The sequence below is a fragment of the Rhipicephalus microplus genome, chromosome X, assembly GCF_043290135.1.
Source record: "Rhipicephalus microplus isolate Deutch F79 chromosome X, USDA_Rmic, whole genome shotgun sequence".
In the NCBI taxonomy this organism is placed as follows: Eukaryota; Metazoa; Arthropoda; class Arachnida; order Ixodida; family Ixodidae; genus Rhipicephalus; species Rhipicephalus microplus.
Genome location: NC_134710.1, coordinates 49,838,138 through 49,861,365, shown reverse-complemented (window position 1 = coordinate 49,861,365; position 23,228 = coordinate 49,838,138). Strand labels below are relative to the sequence as shown.

General features: G+C 42.1%; 1 protein-coding gene across 6 annotated transcripts in view; it reads left to right on the top strand.

Moving 5' to 3' along the window:
* Window positions 1–23,228, top strand: part of LOC119176022 (sister chromatid cohesion protein PDS5 homolog B) — a 55,492-nt gene that overhangs the window by 13,477 nt on the left and 18,787 nt on the right. For 5 of the 6 annotated variants that reach the window (XR_012886683.1, XR_012886686.1, XR_012886684.1 and 2 more), the window contains 5 exons: window positions 205–305; window positions 1,480–1,597; window positions 3,939–4,019; window positions 14,504–14,650; window positions 21,785–21,900. Coding sequence is in view for 1 of the 6 variants with exons in the window: in XM_075876532.1 (XP_075732647.1) it covers window positions 205–305; window positions 1,480–1,597; window positions 3,939–4,019; window positions 14,504–14,650; window positions 21,785–21,900 (563 nt within the window). In the remaining 5 variants the exon portion in view is untranslated. The remainder of the gene's footprint in view (window positions 1–204; window positions 306–1,479; window positions 1,598–3,938; window positions 4,020–14,503; window positions 14,651–21,784; window positions 21,901–23,228) is intronic. The other variant, XR_012886685.1, reaches the window with a different exon arrangement.

The window sequence follows — 23,228 nt, the reverse complement described above, 5'->3', positions numbered from 1 at the left end:
GCATTCCTGAACATTGTTTACACATGAATAAATAAACATCTGCATACCTTCTGTAACAAGCAATATATATGTTATTGCATAATTTGATATTTTCTATATTCTAATAAAAAATCAATAAACTTTATATATTCTCATAATTTTAAGGCTTAAATGCTTTGTGTTTATGTTTTCTCATCTTTTTCTTTCTGTTTTTTCTTTCTGCAGACATTAGGTCGTGAGAAACTATTTATTCTTATGCATCCGAAAGGGCGGAAGTTTGGTGCCATCGTTCACAACTTGGTCATTGCCCTTTATGACGCTGTCAGGTGAATAACATAAAAAATGTATCTTGACGACTCCAAAAGAAACAAGACACTAGCTTCACTTGGTCAAGCCTTGTACAGCATCTTGGCCAACGTATAAATGTGGATGCACAACCTTCTAAGCTATGTTAGTTGAGTGGGCTCCCAATAAAACAAACTCGGTTAAGCCAATATTTTATATTTAAGGAGCAATTTGTGAGCATTTAATTAGTTGACTCATAGATCCAGTAGGTACAAGCCCCTAATTCAGCTAAGCCAGACTTGTGCATTTCTCAACATTTATACCGGTCTTGCCAAGCACAACATCGATTGATAACCAATTCAACCAGCATAAAATTTTCTAGCAGTTGGAGATTGACGCTTGCCAGCTTCTGGATTGCTGCATCAAAAGGGAAAAGGATGGGAAACAAGTATGACTTATGAAATAAAAATACCCGAGTTTTGAATTAAGAGGAGAGTGGTCCTTAAATGAGCTGTGACAGGCTTGGTACAGTTACGTCTTGTAGCACACAATTTTTTTCTTCTTTTCCTTCATACTGAATTTTGTCGCAGTTTGTTTACCTAAATAAAGCGACAAGAAATTGATAAAAAGTAATGTCCCAAGGATCAGCAACAGAACTTACACCTTAGCTACATTTTATATATGGCCTAGCTACTCTTCCCACCGCGATTGGAGGTAAAAAAAATGAAATTTTTTTGCACTACAAAAGAACCATTTTCTGCTCTGGTAAAATCGAGTTCTCTTGTGGAAATATTGGCTTCTAAGATGTTTTTTATTCAGCGACTTCTAATCACTTCATTCCTCCAATTTTCTTTATGTCCCTCTTGTAAGCATTTCAGCAGCAAGTTTTTTCAATTACTTTTGACAGAGTGAAATCAAAAAGTTTATGACATGAGAAGGGTAGTTACACAAAATTATTATAGTAATACTGTAGCTTATTAGCTTTTTATTACTCTGGGTGATTTGGTGCATAGCGTAATGAAAGAATAACGAATCAAGATGAAATAACAAGAAAAAACAGCACGACAGTATTCTTTTGTCAAGTTATACTATAACATTCCAAATTGATTGGCAAGAATGGTTTGTCAAGTAATAATTGACGCTGTAATCTAATCATGTATGATGTGTGCATCCATGGGCACTTCATGAAATCCACCATGTGCTCTTCCTCTGCAGCCAAAGCCTCCACCTCATTTCCGCAGTTGGGGAGTTTCTCTCACCAATACTAAATAACCTCGAGTTACCAAATGAGACACTGGAATATGTCTTTCAACACCTAATTCTACCTTTAAAGGTAGGAGGTGCATTTAGTCTTTTTAATTTTTTAGTGCAACTACATAATTTCATGCATAATTGAAAAAATAAAACTGTGCTAAAAACAAAACACTAGAAACGAACAACATATACTTAGAAATTTGGCGCAACCTCGACTCACGCAAACACTCACACAAGCACACACACTTACACCAGAGCAACACACACAACACGAGCGCTGCGTGTTGTGTGTGTTGCTCTGGTGTAAGTGTGTGTGCTTGTGTGAGTGTTTGCGTGAGTCGAGGTTGCGCCAAATTTCTAAGTATATGATGTATAACCAACTAGCCCAACAACAAGTTTTAGAAACGAACAAGACAGGACAATCGCAAACTAACAACTGGTATATTGAAAGATTCACCATCCTTATAAAACTAAACTAAGCACGCACGCAATGACAGTTATGACCACGTAATAAGTTGCACCACTCCCAAGACTACCATCTACTAAGAAGGAAATCGCACTCTTTCTTGAAAGGATACACGGATTTGTCGCTGATGCACTTATCAGACCCGTCCCTAGCTATCCAAGAGGTCTTCAAAATTTCTCTTGCTCTTTGGCTCGCCCTATCACCTTGGTGCTACTGAAGATGGGCTTGCATCCCTGCGTGCATGTGCCACGATGAACTGGTAGGTGCTCCCCACTTCAGTCTCTTATTGAATTAGCATGCTCGATGAAACGCTTGTTAATACACTTTCCGGTATGCCCCACATAAGATGTACCCTGTACATAAAAAGAGGTTTACAAGTTCCCCCTGGCCTGTGTAATGGTTGATGTGGGGCAGACCAGATGGTGTATTAACAAGTGTTTGATGGAGCATGCTAATTCAAAAGGAGACGAAAATTGGGAGCACTTCGAGTTCATATTGGTGCATGCACGCAGGGATGCAAGCTCATCTTTTGTAGTACAAAGGTGACAGGGCAAGCCAAAGAGGAAGAAAAATCTTGGAGGCCTCTTGGATAGCTAGGCATAGGCCTGATAAGTGCATCAGCGACAAATCCATGTATCTTTCCAGGAAAGAGCGCGATTTTCTTCTTAGATGGGAGTCTTGGGGGTGGTGCAGCTTGTCCCGTGGTTGTGACTGTCACTGCGTGCGTGCTTAGTTTGTTTCATAAGGGTGGTTTCAATAAACCAGTTGTTAGTCTGTGATCGCCCTGTCTCCTTCGTTTCTAGTGTCATGTCTTTAGCATAGTTATATTTTTTCAATTATGTCTTGCCAACTAGCTTCCCAACATACCCTTCTCGAGTTCATTCTGTCCAGTTATCGTGAGGCCTTTTTGTACTTTTCATCCAAAATATTTTTTTTTGTAGCTCAGAAATTGCATAGTTTTAGTGATTATGGCAGTAATTGACTGTACTACGTATGGTGCTATTTTGTAGAGATTCATTTCCTTTCTCACTCTTTTCTGCCTTCGTAATCATTACCGACACTTCTGTTGTCACCGAGATTAGCACAATGGCATTATAATAACAAGAACAAAAAGATCAAATAAATGTTATAAAGCACTGACTCTGGGATTTTTATCATCTTAGCTTCTTTTTTTTCGGTGTATGCAGCTACATCTATGTGGGTGTACTATCAGCGTGAAATGAAAACCGAACAGCGGCAAGCCTTCGTGATGGTATAGTGCACGCTGCCCACTTATCACTACGAAGAGGCGCGCATATAGGCGCAAAGCCGCTGAACAAGATGCACGAACCTGTCAATGATAACTGGATGGCTCGCACTACACTATGGCAAAGGCTTGCCACTGTTTGGGTTTTATTTAATGCTGATAGTACAGTGGGGATGATAAAAAATTGCAAACAGTGTGTCATCTGCATTCTCTGCTGTTTCAAGCAGTTGTAGCCTGGATGGTGATAAAAAGCCACTAGTCATTTGTGATATAATCAAAAACCATTCTAGCATCTTTTTATAGCCACTGAGGTCTGAGCACGACACAAACAGCATGTTGCACTGTTTGCAGTTTTTTTTTCTTTCATTTATTCTGTGTATATACCTTGATGCTTATCCTTATAGCCTATTTTTATATTTCTCTGTATTAGTTAAAAAGCTGCCTATGCATTTAGCAGCAGTGTTGAGCTTGTTCTGTCATCCATTAGTCAACATAACGTGGCAGGACGTTCAATGTGGAATTACTACATGCTGACTCACTGATGTCAAAGAAGCTAGCATTTCAAAAGCAGCTTTTGATGTTTACTACATAGTTTATGTGTCACTTTTCACTTATGGCCTAGGAATGCTCAGTGAAGTGCTTTGAATTACTGCTGCTAATGTATTATTCTTTCTTTTTTTTGTTCATGAATATTTGGTGGCTCTGCAGGAAAAAAAGCCTTACTGCTATTCGCTTTCAAAAGACCTTGTAGAGAATGCATCTTTATCCCTGCAAGCGACAATAGAAAAGGTGGGTAGTCAATAGGCCAAGTTTTTTTTTTTTTCATATGAAATGGTTTTTCTTAAAAGATAACTCTCATATGCATGACAGTTCACCATTTTTACTGATGAGCTAAGAGGCAGGGCTGACACGAGCAATGACACGAGCAATTGAAATGAATTGCACGAATGAACTTTTTAGTTGCTAACTTCATGACACATTAAATTTCAAAATTGAAGCCTTGGAGTCGTAAATTTATCTATTTAGCAGAAATCGTTCTTGTTTTTCCTGCTAAAATATGGCACATCTGAATTTCTTTGGCTATTGTTTGTTGCCTATACTCTGTTTCACCATTTTGGTTCAACACTACCAAAGCTACAGGGTGTAAGAAAACTGCACGCTTGCGCAGCAAAACGTAGTTGACGGGGTTGACAGGAATTGGAGTTCTTTTGGTGTGTTTTACGCCACATCGCTACAGGATGTGTTGATTGTTCTTCGCATTTATTTCCTATGCATTTTATTATTTATGTCAGTTACCGCCGATAACTTTGTTTACAAATCAACATGGCAGCACCCATGCAGAAGTTACTTTCTGCTTCCACGTGCGCTGGATGAAAAAGCGCACGGGTACGGCCCGCCGCGTGCTCCGAAACCGGCGTGACAGGTCTAGTTACCCGGATTGAGTGCGTGCACCTTTGTGTGACTCACGAAATCTTCTTTTAATATCTGTCTTGCTTGTTCCCATCTGGTAATTACTGATCTTGCTTTTACATGCCTTCAGCCTTTGCAAATTTTCGGTATTGTCTTGCCCGAGATGCAACCTTGCGCACTGATCAGTTTTCACGGAAGTAAGATGAGCAAATTTTACTGGGATAGTACTACAACATCACAACTAACCGATCTGGAAGAGTTACACCTTTCCAAATGCATTGAAATTCATTATAGTAATTGTGTGTATGTCACTTCAGAAAACGTTGCTTTAGATTTAATAATGTCATTTAGAATAATTAGGTAACCTCAGCAGTTGCAGTTGTCATTTTTTATGGACCTTTCCGGAAATCGCAGCACCACGCCTTCCCCTGGCGGATCAGGGCTGGAGCATTATAGGAAAGCGGAGCGCCGGGCGGGCAGAGCAGACGTTTTCCCGTTTTCGCTTGCGTTCTGGGGCTGGCGTAAGCTGCTGCTCTTGTGAATCTACTTCTGAGTGCTCTGATTTTCATGCTCACCAACTAGCTTGTAGTGCTCGCCACAAATAGTCAGAATCATCACAGAACATGTCGAAGAAGAAGAAAAGCGGTGGATAAACCTGCTCTGTTTGTGGCTGTCATAAGACTTGAAAGACATCGGACGTCTCGTTTCATAGCTCAGTGCTACTCCAGGACTTGAATTCTTGTGATGCTGCAGCTAAGTTTGACCTTTGTTAAGACATTTGAGTTCTCATTTACTGTGATTAAGGGGCTGGGGTTGTACCATTGAAGCATACCACGTAATACACAAAGTTATAGGGGTGACACCGTTAGATGCCTCATTTAAAAAAATCACACGGTCCCTTGCGCATTCGCCTAAGGAGACACGAAGGTGAACACCATCTTGTTTTTATTGTCAGTCGATGTGCAAATTTTACCCCGCCAGTCCAAGAGTGTGAGCAAGATGATCCCATGAGTGTGAACCTGTCTTGCATCGGGGCTGGGGGAAAGCACTGGTGTAGCTTGAGCCTGGGCAAGTGCTGGTGTGCCTTGGGGTACTAAATGTTTGGAACTCCTTCGCTCATAGAACCAGTGCAAAGCCACTTTAGGTGCAGAAAACCTTCGCATGGGTGTGGGAAAGACCAATAAACCAACTGAATAAAAAAAAAAAAAAAGACTGCTTTCGCCTTTAAGTCGTCTTGGGTGAATTCATCAAAAACACTGCAAGTTTTTTTATTGCATTCTTACTTGGTGTTTATTTTGCTGTTTACTGCTTGGTCATGTTCAATCGTATTTGCTGGTTATTCACCATAAACCTAGAGGCCTCACTCATTGTGGCTTTGCGCACCTCTTTTTTTTTTTTGTTCTCTGTGTCAAGGCAAAGAGTGTTTGTTGTAGTTTCATCATTATAGATACAAAAGCGACACTCGCAGCCAGGTATCGTTGCCAACTGATGCAAGCGATGCTGCGGTATTCTATACATTTCCCACGCTGGAATAAGGCAATTGCTTTCAAAGTCAGTCTCACCATTAGTAGCCTTGAACAGCATTACTTATCAACGTTTTCTGGCTTGAGCATACTGTGCCCAGACACAGAGTGCTTATTACTATCATGAGAATGCTCTATTTTGCGGAATTTTTCGTTCTGAATACGGCTGAGGCGAGTCCTTCAGATATTTTGCCCATAGCCATTTTGGCAAAGGTGATAGGAATGGCTGTATGATTTCTACAGCTTTGAGAGCCATCTTCATAGAAACTACAAATTACTAAATTAGCATAAGCACAAACTGTAATGAAACAAGGAATCACGGAAGCTCAAGCAGTAAAATGGAATATTGTGCAAATTGTGCACACTAATGCCCATTATGTTATATATTTCTTCCCATTGTTACCCTTTGTGAAGTAGGGTCGAAAATTCTTAAGTTCTTATCAGGGACCACACAGAGACAGTATGTTTTACGCTGTTTTGAAAAAAAAAAATGCTGCACAGGTAAATGTGCAGAATATTCTCGCTTCATGAAGTGCGACACTGCACTGTAACTAAGTAATCTCTGCACCCGACAATACTCACTTGATGTCCACTCCCTGGGCATGCTGGTAGCTGGTTTTTGCTATACTCTCAGTGTTCCAAGTGCGATGTTTGTCAGGCACAACATTTGAAACAGGCAATTAGAATTCGAATCTACCAGCATAGTGGGGCTCGAACCAATTTATAAGGGTCAAATTTTGATATTGATTATCATGCACGAAGTGCCGCGGTCTTGCACCGCATATTGTGCAGAAGCATATCACAAGTGATAGTGCCTAACATAATGTACTAATAGTAAAGCTGTATAGTCATGCTGAATATAAAACAAAAGAGAAAAGCGTCCTCTACCTACTAATAGTAAAGCTGTATAGTCATGCTGAAAATAAAACAAAAGAGAAAAGCGTCCTCTACATGAAAATATGACCAATGAAGCGCACAGGCCCGCCGCAAAAGCCCGGTGCATGTTAAAAAACCCCAGGTGGTCAAAATTTCTGGAGCCCTCCTCTACGGCGTCTTTGATAATCATGTGGTGGTTTTGGGACGTTAAACCCCACATATCAATCAGTCGCTGCAAAAGTCAAGTCATGTTTCCAATTCAATGGGCTCTTTCGCGGGTATGTTAGCATTTTCCCGGGTTTCAAATAAGTCAAGCATACTTTGACTTTATGTTGCTCTCTGTTGTGCCTCTTCTGTGAGTGCAGATTGAAGCAGGATTGTCATACGTGATGGTCCTGCAAGGATGCGTTTGTACGGCCACGCACTGCGGAAAACAAGGTTAGCCAACGCTTCCGCGAGCAGACCACACTCCGCCAGCGCTCTGGCTTCCCATAATGCTTTGCGGCCAGCCTAGGTGGCACGCGCCAATTTCTGGAAAGGTCCATTTAAGACAAGATAAAATAGACTTTTTACTTCCTCCAAGCGCATCTATATATTCATACTATACAGTATCGGGTACAACAGGAACGAAATAATATTCAGCATGTGTGCAATCTCATATAAGTAAACTCAAGCCGCCTTAAAATTTTTGTGACTGTAACTTCAATGATGACAATTGAGCGAGCTGTTATGCAGTGAATAATATGAAACTTGTGAGATGAAAAGAGCGACGAAAGGCTGAAATATGTGAACACAACAGCCTGCGTTTCTCCGTTTTTAAATGGTTTCATCTCTTTTTGTCACGACGCTCTTACCATAATGCAACTAATTCAACCTTGCATTTTACAGTGAACACATATTCGAAACAAAATGCGCGAAAATATTTTATTTATGCTCAATTTAGGGCTGACTCTGGCATTTTTTTTTAACTTTCTTTACACCTTTGCATAATAAAAGGAATTGACCATTGCTTCACAGCTTCACCGGCAATATTTTTCAAGGCAAATTCATTCATTCATTCACAAAACTTTATTAGTGTCCTGAAGCCCACTCTTTTGAGACCGAGGCGGGCCGCTTTCACGTCGGTACCGTCCGGCCGAGCCTTGTGGCGTCATCGTGGACCTTCTGGACTGCCCGTAGTTGATCTTGATAAGACGCACTTTGCGCCATCTTCTGCCAGTAAAGCCATCATTCTTCGGGGTCGGCGAGTTGTGGGACAGCCCGCCAGGATGTGTCTGATCTTAATGATGCCATCACCCGCGTAATATTTGTCTTGAATTTCACTGTCGGGGCGAATTTTATTTAGAAAATACAGAGAGGGGTAAGTTCCTGTTTGCAGTAAACATAGCATGACTGCCTGAGCCCTCTTCAATTTTGCGTGTGGCAGTGGGAATTGCCTACGCCCCAAGTAGTAATATTTTGGGATGTTGTTGTATGGGAATAAATGATCTTCATAGTCCCCGAAATGGTAGTGGGAATCAGGTCGGGTCTGACCGGCACGACAAGCGAGTCCTCGTGCGAAGTCATTCGTAACCTCGTTGAGGTTGACACGAGTTTCGCCCATTTGTCCCATATGCGCAGGAAACCATCTGATTTCAATATTGATAATACTGACCTTGTTCATAAGTTTAACCACAGACCCAGCGACATAGCCCTTGTCGAAGTTTGTAATTGCTGTTTTTGGAATCACTATAGATGTATGACCATTTTCTGTTCCTGATAGCTAAAGCAATCGTGGCTTGCTCCGGCACTGTGGAGTCCTTAGTGAGTATAGTCAGGGTGTCCCGTACCTCTCCCTGGCTGTCGACCACCACAGCCATGTAGGCCTCTTTGCCATTCACCCAGGCTGAGTACACGATGGCCGCCTGTTGTCCTACCTGTTCGATTTCTTTCAATAAAGCTTTCGCTCTCGCTTTTCGCCTGCTGACATTGTGTTCCAGATGCATGTTTCTTGGCAGGGTAGTGGTTCTGATTACGTCTCCTAGCTCCGCGTTCAGTTCGACCTATACCTCCTTCGGGTTGTTAGATCTGTTGGGGACTAGCCCGATCGCTTTGAGTATCAGCCTACCCTCACGTGTCCTCGTTAGTCTTTCCTGCTGTGCCATCTGTTGCGCTTCAGCCATCTCTTCCATAGTATTACGCACGTCTAAGCTCATGAGTTTCTCGTTCGACGCACTGTTGGGTATACCTAGGCCAGCCTCTACTAACTTTCTGATAATGGTGATGAGCTTGTTCAGTTCTGACTGCGACCATTGGAGGAGACCTGCCACGTAGGTGAAGTGGCATAGAGCGAATATGTGTAGTAGCTTTACAGTGCTGTCTTCACTAAGGCCCCTGTGTCGATTGGTGATTCTCTGTAGTAGCCTGAGGACTTGGTTGGTTTTTTGAAAATATGCTGAATGGCAGTGAGGTTGCTACATGCAGCTTCTATGTAGAAGCCTAGAACTTTAATTTCTTTGACGTGCTTGATCGCGGATTCGTCCTTTTAGCACAAGATAATCTTGGGTTCCTCACCTGGGACATAGCCCTTGGGTCTTCGAACCCTACCTCAATATTTTAGAACCAAAAGTTCCGACTTCACCGCCAAACAATTTAGCCCCATTTCACCAAGAGTGCTTTCCACGATGTCTGCACTCTCCTGAAGTCTAGTCTCCGTTTGGCCTATGTTGCCATTGGCGCTCCATATGGTTATATCGGCGGCATATATTGCGAAGCGTATACCTTCTATCTGCTCCGAATTCCTCGCAACTTTGGTGATTGCTAAATTATATAACATGGGTGAAAGCACAACTCCTTGTGGGGTGCCTCTTTTCCCTGTGTCCTCACCTTAGATTTTAGTTCTCCTAGTGTGAGGCTCGCTTGTCTACCGCCAAGAAACGAGTTGACTATGCGGAGAAGCCTCTTGCCCAGACCCAGGATGGCCTTGTGCTCTATGAGATCAAAAGCTTTTTCGACGTCGAGACCAAGGAGCGCTCTCGTATGCACTAGGCTAACCTGTATGAGCTGGTGCTTGATCAGGAGCATGGCGTCCCGAGTCGACAGCCTGGGACAGAAGCCGATTATGTTATATAGGAGTATGTCATGTTGTTCGACGTAGCACGCAAGTCTGTTGAGAATGACTTGTTCCATAGCTTTACCTAGGCATGACGTAAGTGAGATTGGACGGAAGTTATCTAGGCTGAGTGGTTTACCTGGTTAGGGTATGAGAATAGTATTGGCTCGCTTCCATTCCTCCGGAGATTCTCCTTTTTTTCCATAAGTCAGTGAAGTGATCCGTCAAAAAAGTGATAGTCATCGTCTAGATTAATTAATAGTTTGTTAGTAATGCCTTCGGGCCCGGCTTCCGATCTGCTAAAAAGACCGTGGAGGGCAGCTCGTTCCTCAACTTCAGTGAAATCACGGTCAATTTCCTCGCACGATGGCCCAGAGTACTCTGTGTTCGTCGCTATGCCCAATTGTTTCAGCGGGAGCTTTGATTTATTTAATTACCTCTTAAAGTTCAGTAAGCACGGAGAAAACCGAATGACTTTCAGGGCGAACTGCTCTCTTCTTAGGAGCGGTGGAGCTGTCCCCCCTCGCATAAATCATTATTTTGACTTCTTTTGTTCAAATAAATGTATATTACTGGCCTTTTTTTAATTTAAAATCTATATTACTGGCCTGACTGTTACTACGCTCGCAGGGCATGGCTGCGTCTTCTTTTTGAGTTCGATTGCCTGTTTGGTCAGTTCTTCGTTAGCCTTCTGCAAACAGTTTACCTTCCTAATCAATTGATCTATTCTGTTATCATTGCTGTCAGTCACCACTGGTGCAGTAGTGCTACCAGCGACTCTCACGGTACCTTTTACTTTATTGGCCCAGGTGGTCCTAGTAGCCGGCGTGGCACCAGGTGCTCCGACTTCTTAGCTCTCCGGCACTCCTCTCGACTTGGAGCGGCTGTTATTCCTATGTAGTGAGCGATGTCTAGATCTCAAGCATCCCCGAGAGCGTGAGTGCTTTCTGGGGCTCTTGTGTAGGCTTGGCGTCTCCATGGGTGCCTTCATGGCCGATCGGGACCAGTCGCGTTCCCTTCGGCGGGCCCGCATCACATAGGGTACTTGAAACCGCTTCCTGCCCGCTTTGTCTCTGGTAGGGTGGCTTCCTTCGCAGAACTTGCACGTGGGTGTGCAGATGTGGTTCTCTGGCGGGTTCAGGGCTCCACACCCTTGACACTAAACATATCCCCGTATTCTAGAATGCCCCTTCACTCAATGCTCCACCTTCACTTGAGAAATCCGATGGGAGTGCCATCTTTAGGCAGGGCAAGTCACAGCATATCAGTGATAATTTGCTGCTATTCTTAAGTAGCGCAGCGTCATTTTCAGCCGAGCAGCGGCGCAGTGCTCAACTCTGTCAAGTGAAGGGTGAAAGTTGAGTCGAGGAGCGTTTGGGAATACGGGTTTAAGTCTGGTGTTGGGCAACGTTCGAACGGTGTCCTACCCTACGACAAGTGAAACACACATCAAATTGTTTCCTGTGCAGGTAACATCTCACCAAGGTCGGTCCGTAGCCTACAAACTTGGGCACGCGCAGTCCGTCGAAGAGGATGATGACTAAGCCGACGTCTTGATGCTCTTTGCAGCCAAAGCAAGCGGATTGCGCTCATGCACGATATTTGTTGTTACACCGGACTGGGAGTCCCGCATGTCTACTCGTCTAATCACACCTTTGCAAGTGGCGTGTGGGGCTGTTTCGTACGCATTGACTTTATATTCCGTTTTCACGATCTTTAAGGACTTGATTCTCATATACCTTGCTGCATTATCTGTTTCAGGCTTGCTAACTCCGACGATATTTTGTGTGAAGTTGGGGTACACCACGTCTTCATTTGCTTGCTCTTCCATCAGGCCAGAAGCCTCAATCACTGCAGTTCCAATAGCCTTGGTGCCCACTTTGCTCAAATTCAGTCAACAAAGGCACGTGTACTCGACTGCCCTAAAGCAGCCATGGATGTTTCTTTACCCGGCCGTATATAAATAAACTGGGGAATTGCATGTCACAGACAAATATAGCTTGTGTTTATCTCTGCGAATTCATGATTTTTTTTTCGGAGTTGAAGCCTACGTATTATTGTCAGTGTCATTGCTCAAGATATAAGCCACTTCATGCCAGTGTGTGTGTGTGTGTGTGTGTGTGTGTGTTTATATATATATATATATATATATATATATATATATATATATATATATATATATATTGTCCTGCCTAGTAAGAACTATCAAGAAATTTGACTGCCACTTCTAATGATGCATACTTTCACAACCTCTTCAATAAAGCTACGAGGAGCGTGTCACCATGTTTGTAGAAACAACTTTTATCCAGCGTTTAAAGATTTAAAGTTGAATTACTTTTCAGCGCACTATCACATACTGGATAACATGAAAAAGATTTAAATTAGGTTTTTTTTTATACACTTTCAGCATAAAGAATCTATGAACGTCTATTGCCAAGTGTCTAAAAAGATAGTTGTCAAGCATTCCGGCTGAGAAACCACGAAGGTGCTGAATAAACGTCATAGAAATCTAAATACGTAAGTTTAAGAAATGATGCGTTGCATCTTCATAAATAGAACAACCACTCTGTCACACATTCAGTGCCATATAATGCTGCTACGTGCATTGTGGATTTTTCTTTCAGCCTCAAAGCAAGAAGCTGGGTCTGGAAAAGAGAAACTTCGGGTGCTCGGCACGCACACGAAACTTCAATTGGCTTTTTAACTAGATAGTGCCTACGTACTCTACTAAATACATGATATGTGAGATTAAATCATTCTGATAACTGAGGTTAAAAAAAAAACACTGATAACAACTGAATGGGTCCGTGTTGTGACAACCACCAGCTAATTTGCTGCGGCTGTGGCCCCAGAAGTGCCGCCACCACCCGTTTCCCCGTCCATCCCGTCCCCGCCCTGTCGCGCTGCAGCAGCCGCAACTGCAACTACGGCTGACACGTGCTCTCCCATAGAAAGCCGCTGGACGTGGCAGGCCGTACCGTGCGCTTTTTCATCCAGCGGCCACGCCGCTTCGAATCAGTATTGCTCTTGCTACACCCCCACTGCGCTGACAGAAGTGAACAAATGTTGAAATTACTCATTGATTTATTTCATCTCCTTCTGAGACTTAAGCATCAGGTACGGTTTTTTGATATTAGCAAGATATGCTACTTGCTTAGCCGCACCTGCTGAGCCTCATGCGCCGAGGCAGTGTTTGGACTGCATCGTCAGACCAAGAACGCTGTATCTCCAAATATCGGACATGCAATCTCGCACAGCGTTCTGTGCTCGTCGGATCCTACTTCAGTAAAAACAAAAAAGAGAAGAAAGAAGTGTTGCAGCGGGAGATGCGAAGAAACGCGGCGATGGAAAAACAGACATAAGAGAGCCACGAAGAGCATCGAAAAGCAACAGCCACAAAGTGGCCGGCATGAGATCCTACCGATCTTCAGCAGCGCATCAAATTCACGCTTCTTCATGTTCCCGGTGTAGTTGCTTGTTTAATAGCTTTACTGCATTTTTAAGTCAAGAAACCAGCCATAATAACTACAATTTATTGAGGAGACGCCTTAAATACGGTAAGCAGACGACATGGCACGGATGAATACATGTGGCTGAGGGGCCTGCAGCCTCCACAGTGCTGAATGGAAACTTTGAAACAGAGTATAAGCAAAAATTTGTTTCAATTAAGATAGGTAGTAAACTGTAGCTATTGCAGACAGATTTTTTTCGTTTAGACCATCAGTTCGAGTATGTTTGCACAAAATTTCAAAAATTTTGGATATATTTTGGGACCCAAACTACCGAGTTTACAGTGCTGCACCTGTGCTCCAAACTTGGATATAAATGTTTTGTGAACGACATATTGCGACATCCAAGGCAGCTAAAATGAATTTCATTTTCTTCCCACTGAAATTCACACAGAAACAGTGTAAACTCTAGCTCAGCTGGAGTTAATAGCGTAACAACTTCACTCTACAATGAATTAATAAACCTGCCTGCTTTTTGTGTAGGCATGTGAGGTTGCTGCTGGAAGAAGCACTTGTAGGGTTTTGCGTTTTTCATGGTACACAAAGAAAGTGCTTAAAAGCGCAAACGACAGGAGGTGATGTATGTCCGATTTTGCTGATGTTGCGTGGTTATGCATAGATACTGTTTTCCTATATATTGCAGTTGGATTGCAATAAACTTTGGTTGTTAGTTTAGCGCTCTGTTCTCGTCTCTTCTATCCCCTCTTGTCATTTGCGCTGTTAAGCACTTTCTTCGTCTACCATGCAGCACCAACCAGCCCAATCAAGCACCCTGTTAGTGTTTTTCATGTTTTTCAAGATACAGTAATTAAAATAAATGAATACTCTACACATGTGTGACCGTTGTATGCCATGATTGTGCAGTTGCTACATGGCCTGGTGTGCAAGCACATTAAAAAAAATGTGGGTCACGTGCATTTGGTGAGAACAATGTACCTCCTTCATGAAGTCATTTTCATTTGTCCCATGGCTGCACCACTTGCCTTCTCCGAACTGGCAGAGATGATTCAGGTGACTGAGCGATTGTTTTATATCTGTTGCATACTTGTTGCAATATCAGCATCGAGATGGACAGTTAAAACTAGGATAGCTTTCATTCAGGATTCTTATATTTTGGTGAGGTATGTGCGAATATGACAGCACACTGCATCAATAAAGTCTTTAAATATGTGCATGTTGCAGTACATTGTCACAGCTTGATATGCATATATCGTACATTTTAACTCTTTGGTAACCATGATTATTCATATCGATCACTGGTGACGCTTTCAGATCGTTGATTTTGGCATGTTTGATTTGTTTGTTTTGCACCCAACACATCCTAGTAGTTACTCTAGGCAACCAACTTTCAGAATCAATTTGAATTTGCCTGTTTTGGCAACATAGTAATGTTTGACATGCCTTTGTGCGAGCCAATGTGCGTGTGTTGTTGGAAAAGTGCACTAGGCTGGCGAACTTGACAGAAGTGCATGCTCCTCGTGATTATGCTACAGTAACATCAAAGTTCTGTAATGAAAAGAATTTTTGCAAGCCAAGTACCAAATTGAACTGTCAGCTTCACAATTTAACAATATTGAGCGATAGTAATTGCCAGAAATTTATGCCCCTATTCAGTAGAGAGCTGTTTTTAGGGGTCAGAAAAAATTTGTTCAACAAAAAAAAAAATTATGAAGGTCCGCCGTGTGTGTAAAGTGCAAGGGGGCCTTCCCCGACCGTTTCCAGCAGCTTTGGTTTTGCTTGCATCGTTGTATCAGACGCAGGGTCTCATTTAGTGCCACTAGTCACTCTTATGACATCGTCGCGCGCATGGGTGCGCACCAGCGCTGCAAAACACATATGCTGCTCGAAACTGTCTTGCAAACCCATGAATTGAGTGAAGACGAGCTTAGAGTTCGAGGGTTACAGCACTTCAGCTTTTAGTTTTATGGCGACAATGTTTTGCGTCAGCCTGAGACATCTGCCGTGGTGTATGGGTTTGTCTTGTTTACATCCTCAAGTTGTCACCTCCCCTGCAAGTGCGTGTAGCTTGTGACCTTTGTGCACAATCTTATAGCTACTCTGGTTACGTGTGTGGTCCACACTTCACTGGGGCGCTGTGCGCTGGCGCTGGCTGTAGAGCTTCTAACGGCAAGAAGACCTAAGAGCACACCATGACACTGACTACGGAGTAGTGCAAAATATTTCAGAAAAGCACGTGATATTGTCCTTTTTTAATACGATATGCGCAAAAATGCAAAGAAATATGCTTGGATGCATACATTGAAATGCCAGCCTATGTGGAGCGAGGTGGCTAAAGGAAAGAGATGACACTAGATGAAATAGCAAAGTTTATTGGACATCTCATTTATAGAGAGATTATTCACAACACAGATATTGGAACACCTGGAGAGACTTATCACAAGACAACCAAAATTTACTGAGAAACGTTTATGAGTACACTTGTGTCTAATGAAAAACCCTGCAATGCTTCACCGTATGGCACGAGCAATGAAGCAGCGCTTCAGCTCGGATTTTCTCTTTCCATGTGAAGAGAAGAATTTCGTACAAAATTCATTATTCTGTATACTGTTCCTGGGCCATTTATCTACAAAATATATATTCTGAAACTTCTTTGTTTTGAATATTTCTGTATTTATAGTGTTTTTTATTGTACTGTTTACCAGCTGGCAACAAATGATTCCCATATTTTGCTCTTTTTTTAATTCAAAAATATTTTTTTTTCTCTAGAACATATATTTTTTTGAAAGAGCATTTCATTGTGCAAAGTTTGGTATGCTGCAATATATGCTGAAGTACTTTTCAAACTGCCAAAAACGGTCTTCCCGAGACATATGAAAAACAACCATTTTCGCACGGTAACGAAAGAGTTAAGAGAGGTATATACAGTATATCACATGACTATATTATCATAGTCGACATCAGTCAACTCCTGTTTGAGGCAAGTATGAATAGTTCTGTATTTACTTTAATGTAATGTGAGCTTTTTCTTTTGCAAATTTTTTCTACCTAAACTCAACGCTCACATTACAATCGAATGCCAAAAACTTGAACGCAATGAACAGTCTCGCCTCTCTTCTCAATTGGGATTGCATTGTAATTGATGAAATACCGTATTGTGTTTAAGAACTTCTAACAAACGATAAGTATCAGTGCCACTTGTACTTGCTGCTGATATAATGACCACGTGTCGCGGCAGTATCGAGTTCATTATAAACACATCAACTGTAATTGAAATGAATGTAATTAAGAATGTGTGTTGCGAATATTCTTTTATGTATATTTTTTCGTTCACGATAATTGGCAGGCATTTCAGGCAGGTACGCCTATAGGTCATTTAAGACCACATTATTTTCATGTATGTTACAAGCGTGCTGTACAACTGTCTTGTAGATGAGGCCAGTACACTTCTGTTAAAGTGCGCAGCATAAAAAGTCATTAGCTTTTTAAGTTATGTCAAGTTATGGGCATGTCAAGCGTTTTATTTTATCTGTTAATACTGATGTCATCATGATGGCTGCAATCAGGTTAAATTCAAAAGTTTTCAGGTGTAACAGGCTTTGTTCTGAGTACATAGGCCATCCATCTCTCCTTCCGCTGAAGCTGGCTGGTCTCTCGACTAATAATTGTGCACACTAATCTGTCTTTATGCACTTATGAACTGAGAGGAGTTAATCCAGAGTATTTTAAGGTCAGTACTAACTTGATGCTTTGCCAAAAAAAAAAAAAATAGAGAGGAAAAACTTGGTGAAACATTGTTCAGTTCCTGCACTCATTAATTGTGATGGAGTTCTTGGTGTCAGTCTATATTCGCATATTTTTCTTCTGAAAGCACATATGCATAGCAGACATTGCAGAAAAAGAGGTATTAGGACCGCTTCCTTAAAGGCAAACAAATCATTTATCATGAATTATGACATTCACACTATACGTTAATGTTAAGCTTCTGCGAATATTCAAACGAATAGTTGAGTATGCAAATTCCGTTCGATTCGATTTTAAATTATTGAATATTTTCCAAGTATTCGCAATCAACGAATAGATGTATAATAATCCGCATGTCACCGCTTGTACAAATGGTTTCACTGCAATGTAGGAATGCTAAGCCGTGAAAACGTGTATCCAGGGGAAATTTGCTTTGCTGCGAAGCCCCCCCCTCCCTTCAAATTTAAAGGGGCTCTGCAACACTTATTGAACATGGTCAGAAAACACTGCCGATCGGTAGCCGAGGCTACTGAAAATACGCGAGGCAAACATTATAGTGCAGCACGCGGCCTGTAATTCACAATAAATTTTCATAGCTAAAAGTTGCTTTTTTCCCTCAGCAAATGATACTACAAGCTCAAAAATCACTTGTCGCAGCCATTTATTCATAATACCTCAAAGGTCATTACATGGGACATTACATGAGGGTTGGACAGAAAAAAAAAAAAACTAGCTGGTCAGGTGATATTTTATGACTTGAAAGATAGTCTTCGACGGCAGCCTTGTATTGAGCAATGTCAGTGATGAGGGCGATATGTTAAGGGAGGGCATTCCATTCTCCGGCAGTATGCAGAAAAAATGAATGTTGAATGTTGATTGATACACAGCTTTTTCGTGAGAGTGACGAGAGGAATGATGTTACAGAAATGATGATTTGGTTTCCTGGAGGCATTGAATGGAAAAACCTAAAGAATAAGATTAGACGAGCAGCCTTACAACGAGAAGAATGTGAGGGGATGCATAGGTGGGATTTTAGGGCGAATACACTTGTCTTGTAGTAGTAATCAGAGAGAATAAACCTCGCAGCACAGCTTTATACCGATTCAAGAGAATCGGCTATGTTAACTTGGTGGTTGTCATAGATAGTAGAGGCATATTTTAGTTTTGATCGTATGAACGCTTTATGTGCAAGCAATTTGTAGGGGATGCTGATGATAAGTTACGGCATAGATAACCTAATAAGCGATTGCACACATTGGTTAGTTGGTGTATATGATGGGTCCAGGACAATGTGCTAGATATATGTACTCCTAGGTATTTAAATGTCTGGCATTGAGTCAAGGTGTTGTTGTTGAGGGAGTACGAAGATGCTACATAGTTACGACGGCGATGAAAAGATACGTGAGAGCACTTACATTGAAAGACATGTATCATCGGCTGCACCATGTTTGCATTTTGAGGAGATCATGCTGGAGAGAGGAAGAGTCTGTGGAGTTTTTATTTGACGATACAGAACAGTCATCTGCTAAGAGGTATATATTGAATGATACATCACCTAGAAGGTCATAAATATATATAAGAAAGATAAGTTGTCCAAGTACGGAGCCTTGTGGCACACTAGTTAAAATAAGATGGAAAGGAGGAAGATGAGCTGGTAGAAACAAATTGAAGGCGATCGTTCAAAAATTCACCTATCCAGTTAACTGTGTTGGGGTGCAGATTTAGGTTCGAAACTTTATGCATGAGAAGAATGTGCGATACTTCATCGAATGCTTTCTCGAAGTCCAAGAAGAGAGTGTCAGTCACAATATTGTGATCCAGGTTGGTATGTAAATGATGCATGAATAGAGCGAGCTGAGTGGTGCAAGAGTGAGCTTTGCGGAATCTGTGCTGGTTAGGATGAAAAAAGCTGATAGATGACAGAAAATTGGCAATGTGTGAGTGTAAAATATGCTCCATTAGTTTCAAACAGACGCTGGTGAAGAAACGGGACGGTAGCTACTAGGATTTGTACGGTCGCCTTTTTTAAAAATGGTAATTATCTTACTGACTTTACAATAAAAGGGTATTGATTTAGTGAAGAGAGATTGCTGAAATATTAGCGTCAGAAAAAAACTGGTGATGTGCTGGTATGTGCTTGGTGTTTTTTAATACTTCAGCGTTTACGCCATCAACGCCACACAAAGACGAATTTTTTAATGACTCAATGATTTTAACAATTTTTCTGCATTGTCATGCAGACACTGCGGAATCAGGGCATCGATGAAGTATATATGAACATCCTGGAAGAAATCTACAGGGGATCAACTGCTACCATAGTGCTTCATAAAGAAAGCAACAGAATACCAATCAAGAAGGGTGTAAGGCAGGGGGACACAATCTCCCCAATGCTATTTACCACGTGCTTACAGGAGGTTTTCAGAAGCCTAGAATGGGAACAATTAGGGATAAAAGTTAATGGAGAGTACCTTAGTAACCTGCGCTTCGCCGATGACATTGCATTGCTGAGTAACTCAGGAGACGAATTGCAACTCATGATTACGGAGTTAGACAAGGAAAGGAGAAAGGTGGGTCTTAAAATGAATCTGCAGAAAACGAAAGTAACGTACAACAACCTCGGAAAAGAGCAGCTCTTCGAAATGGGTAATAGTGCACTTCAAGTTGTAAATGACTATGTCTACTTAGGGCAGGTAATAACCGCGGAGCCAAACCACGAGATTGAAGTAACTAGAAGAATAAGAATGGGGTGGAGCACATTTGGCAAGCACTCTCAAATTATGACAAGTAGATTGCCACTATCCCTCAAGAGAAAGGTATATAACAGCTGTATCTTGCCGGTACTTAGCTACGGAGCAGAAACGTGGAGACTTACAAAGAGGGTTCAGCTTAAATTGAGGACGACGCAGCGAGCAATGGAAAGAAAAATGGTAGGTGTAACCTTAAGAGACAAGGAGAGAGCAGAGTGGATTAGAGAACAAACGGGGGTTAAGGATATCATAGCTGAAATCAAGAAGAAGAAATGGACATGGGCCGGGCATGCAGCGCGTAGACAGGATAACCACTGGTCGTTAAGGGTAACTAACTGGATTCCCAGAGAAGGCAAGCGGGTTAAGGGGAGACAGAAGGTTAGGTGGGGAGATGAGATTAAGAAGTTTGCGGGTATAAATTGGCAGCAGCAAGCACAGGACCGGGTTAACTGGCGGAACATGGAAGAGGCCTTTGTCCTGCAGTGGACGTAGTCAGGCTGATGATGATGATGATGATTTTAACAATGCTGTTTGCATTGATAGTTATGTTTTCCATTGGGGGGTAATTACATTGGCTGATTTGAGCATGGTGCGCTCGTCGTTACCGGGGCCGCCGCGGGAGACCGCCGCTTGTCAACGAGTACGTGCGCAATCACACTAAAAAGCCGCGTATTTTAAGAAGAAAAAAACAAGAAGAGGTGCTCAAGGTCACGAGGTGTGTGTTACGTATTTTCTTTCGCCGTGACATTCTTCTCTGCTTAACTTCCAGCTATTTTGTCGGGATGAGAAGAAAATGCAATTGTAGCGTGCGACAAATTTTTGGAACTCTGCTTGTACCGGACTAATTCTAGAAACTTTGCGGCGGTAAATTTGTGAGGCAACAAGTATGTTTACTAACCCCATGGCTACTTGAAAAAGTGTTGCAGGGCCCCTTTAAAGGAACATGTTACACTCAAATAAATTCTTCATTTTATTCAGCTTGTTATGAGTGGCTTCATGAAAAGAGTTTATTGCTTCACGAATCGAGTACCGCAAAATTTTTAGAATTCCTCAAGTACGAGCAAACTTACAGGGGTTTGTCAAATGCTCCAAGTGCATTCTCTCTCTTTTTGTCCCAGTAGGCTCACTAGAGGTTACGTCTGTTTGTCGGTATACATCCTTGACCTTGAGCACTTTTTTAATTTTTTTCTTTGAATGCAAAGCTTATTTTCACCTTGATAACGTTTGAACACACAGGCATGTCGGAGCATCACATTGCAGGCACAATAACTACGCAACAAACGTATTTATCACATGGTCATTTCGGATTGTGGCATCGTCTGCCAAGAGAACAAGCGATTTCCAGCAGACTTTGAAAAATAATTTGCAAATTCCAGGTCTTGTGTTGTGCTATAATGTTCGGCTTACATGTTTTCATCCGGAGCCTCAACTACTGAATGGCAGTGTTTTCTGCCCATGCTGAAAACTTTTGCAGGGCCATTGTTAGTTGTCTATTGCGTGATGGTACTAATTGAGTGAAGTACTTGCCTAAGACAAATGCAAATCAAATGTTGCTGATGTAACGATGGCAGTAGGGATTTAAACGTAACATCATCTCATGAGACGCTTGCCCATCCGCTTCTGTGTCAGTTCATGAGTACTACACAAAGCTTTGAAACTTTCTTTCTTCTCTTTGTTTTTGTGTTCTTACATTTAGTCTCAGCACCCTTCTGAACGGCTTGCAGCGGTGCAGTCACTGAGTTATTTGGCATCAAATAAATCGCTTGGCACGGCTCCTTGCAGCAGGTATATGTGCCAGCTATACTTAGAAAGGTAAGGATGCATGCATTAATTGATACCATAAGTGCTGCATGGTTCGATATGCGATGGCATTCTTATGGCTCACTCAGTTTTAAAGAATTGAGAACTTTGCGACTAGTATAATGTGGAAACCTTGATAAACCAATAGGCATTGCATATGTGTTTTACATTAAAAGTTACCAGTCCAGTGCATTCGTGGTATGTTAAAAAGTATCCGAACTTTGGTAGAAGAAAAGAAACTGGCATAATTGGAGTGTTAAAGAACTAATCCCCCTGAAGTAATCCCCTTTGGACTCCACACATTTCTCCCAGTGGTGCTGCCATTTTTGGAAGCATTCTGAGAAGGCCTCATTTGAAATTGAGTTTAGCTGAGCTGTCGTTACAGCCATAATGTCCTTACTTGTCTGCAGTCGCTCTCCTTTCAATGTCCTCTTGAGTTTGGGAAACATCCAGAAATCACAGAGGGCCATATCAGGAGAGTAAGGAGCCTGTTCAACTACAGGAGTGACTTTTCGCCAAAAAAGTCTGAACCAAGTGTGAGGAATGTGCAGGAGCATTGTCATGATCGATGCGCCAGTTTTCTATTGACCAAAACTGAGGTCTCTTGCGCCACACAGCATCACGCAGGAGACTGAGGATATCCCTGTAGTAATATTTGGCGATTGTTTGACTCTGTGGTGCGTACTCGTGGTGTACCACACCGCAGGAGTCAAAGAAAGCACTCGGCATCACTTTGACGTTTCTGCGCTCTTGGCAGGCCTTCTTTGGTCTTGATGACGTGGAATGCTTCCACTGTAGTGATTGGCGTTTGATTTCCGGGTCGTACCCGTACACCCAAGACTCGTCACCAGTGATAATGGTGTTCATAAAGTTAGGGCCTCTACTTGTGAAATCCAGCATATCCTGTGAGACTTCAAAGTTGCTTTTGATTCACCGTGAGCAGTTTCGGCCCGAATTTTGCCGCAACTCTCTTCATGGCCTAATCTTCAGTCATAATGGAATGTGCAGAGAAAGTGCTGATGCTCACCTCTTCTGCAACTTCCCAGATAGTCACACGACGGTCCTGCATCTTTATAGCGTTCACTTTGACAATGACCTGGTCATTTCAGCATGTTGATAGCCGACCGGAGCATGGTTCACTCTCCACCGCTGTACGCTGGACTTTAAACCGGTTGTACGACTCCTTAATCTGTGTGCAGCTCATAGCGTCGTCACCGGAAGCGGTCTTGATCTTCCGAATGGTTTCCACTTGGCTGTCACCCAGTTTCTGGCAAAATTTCTTGCAGTAGCGCTGCTCCAATCGCTCCTCATTTTCCTTGCAATGAAAAACCAACGAGAGT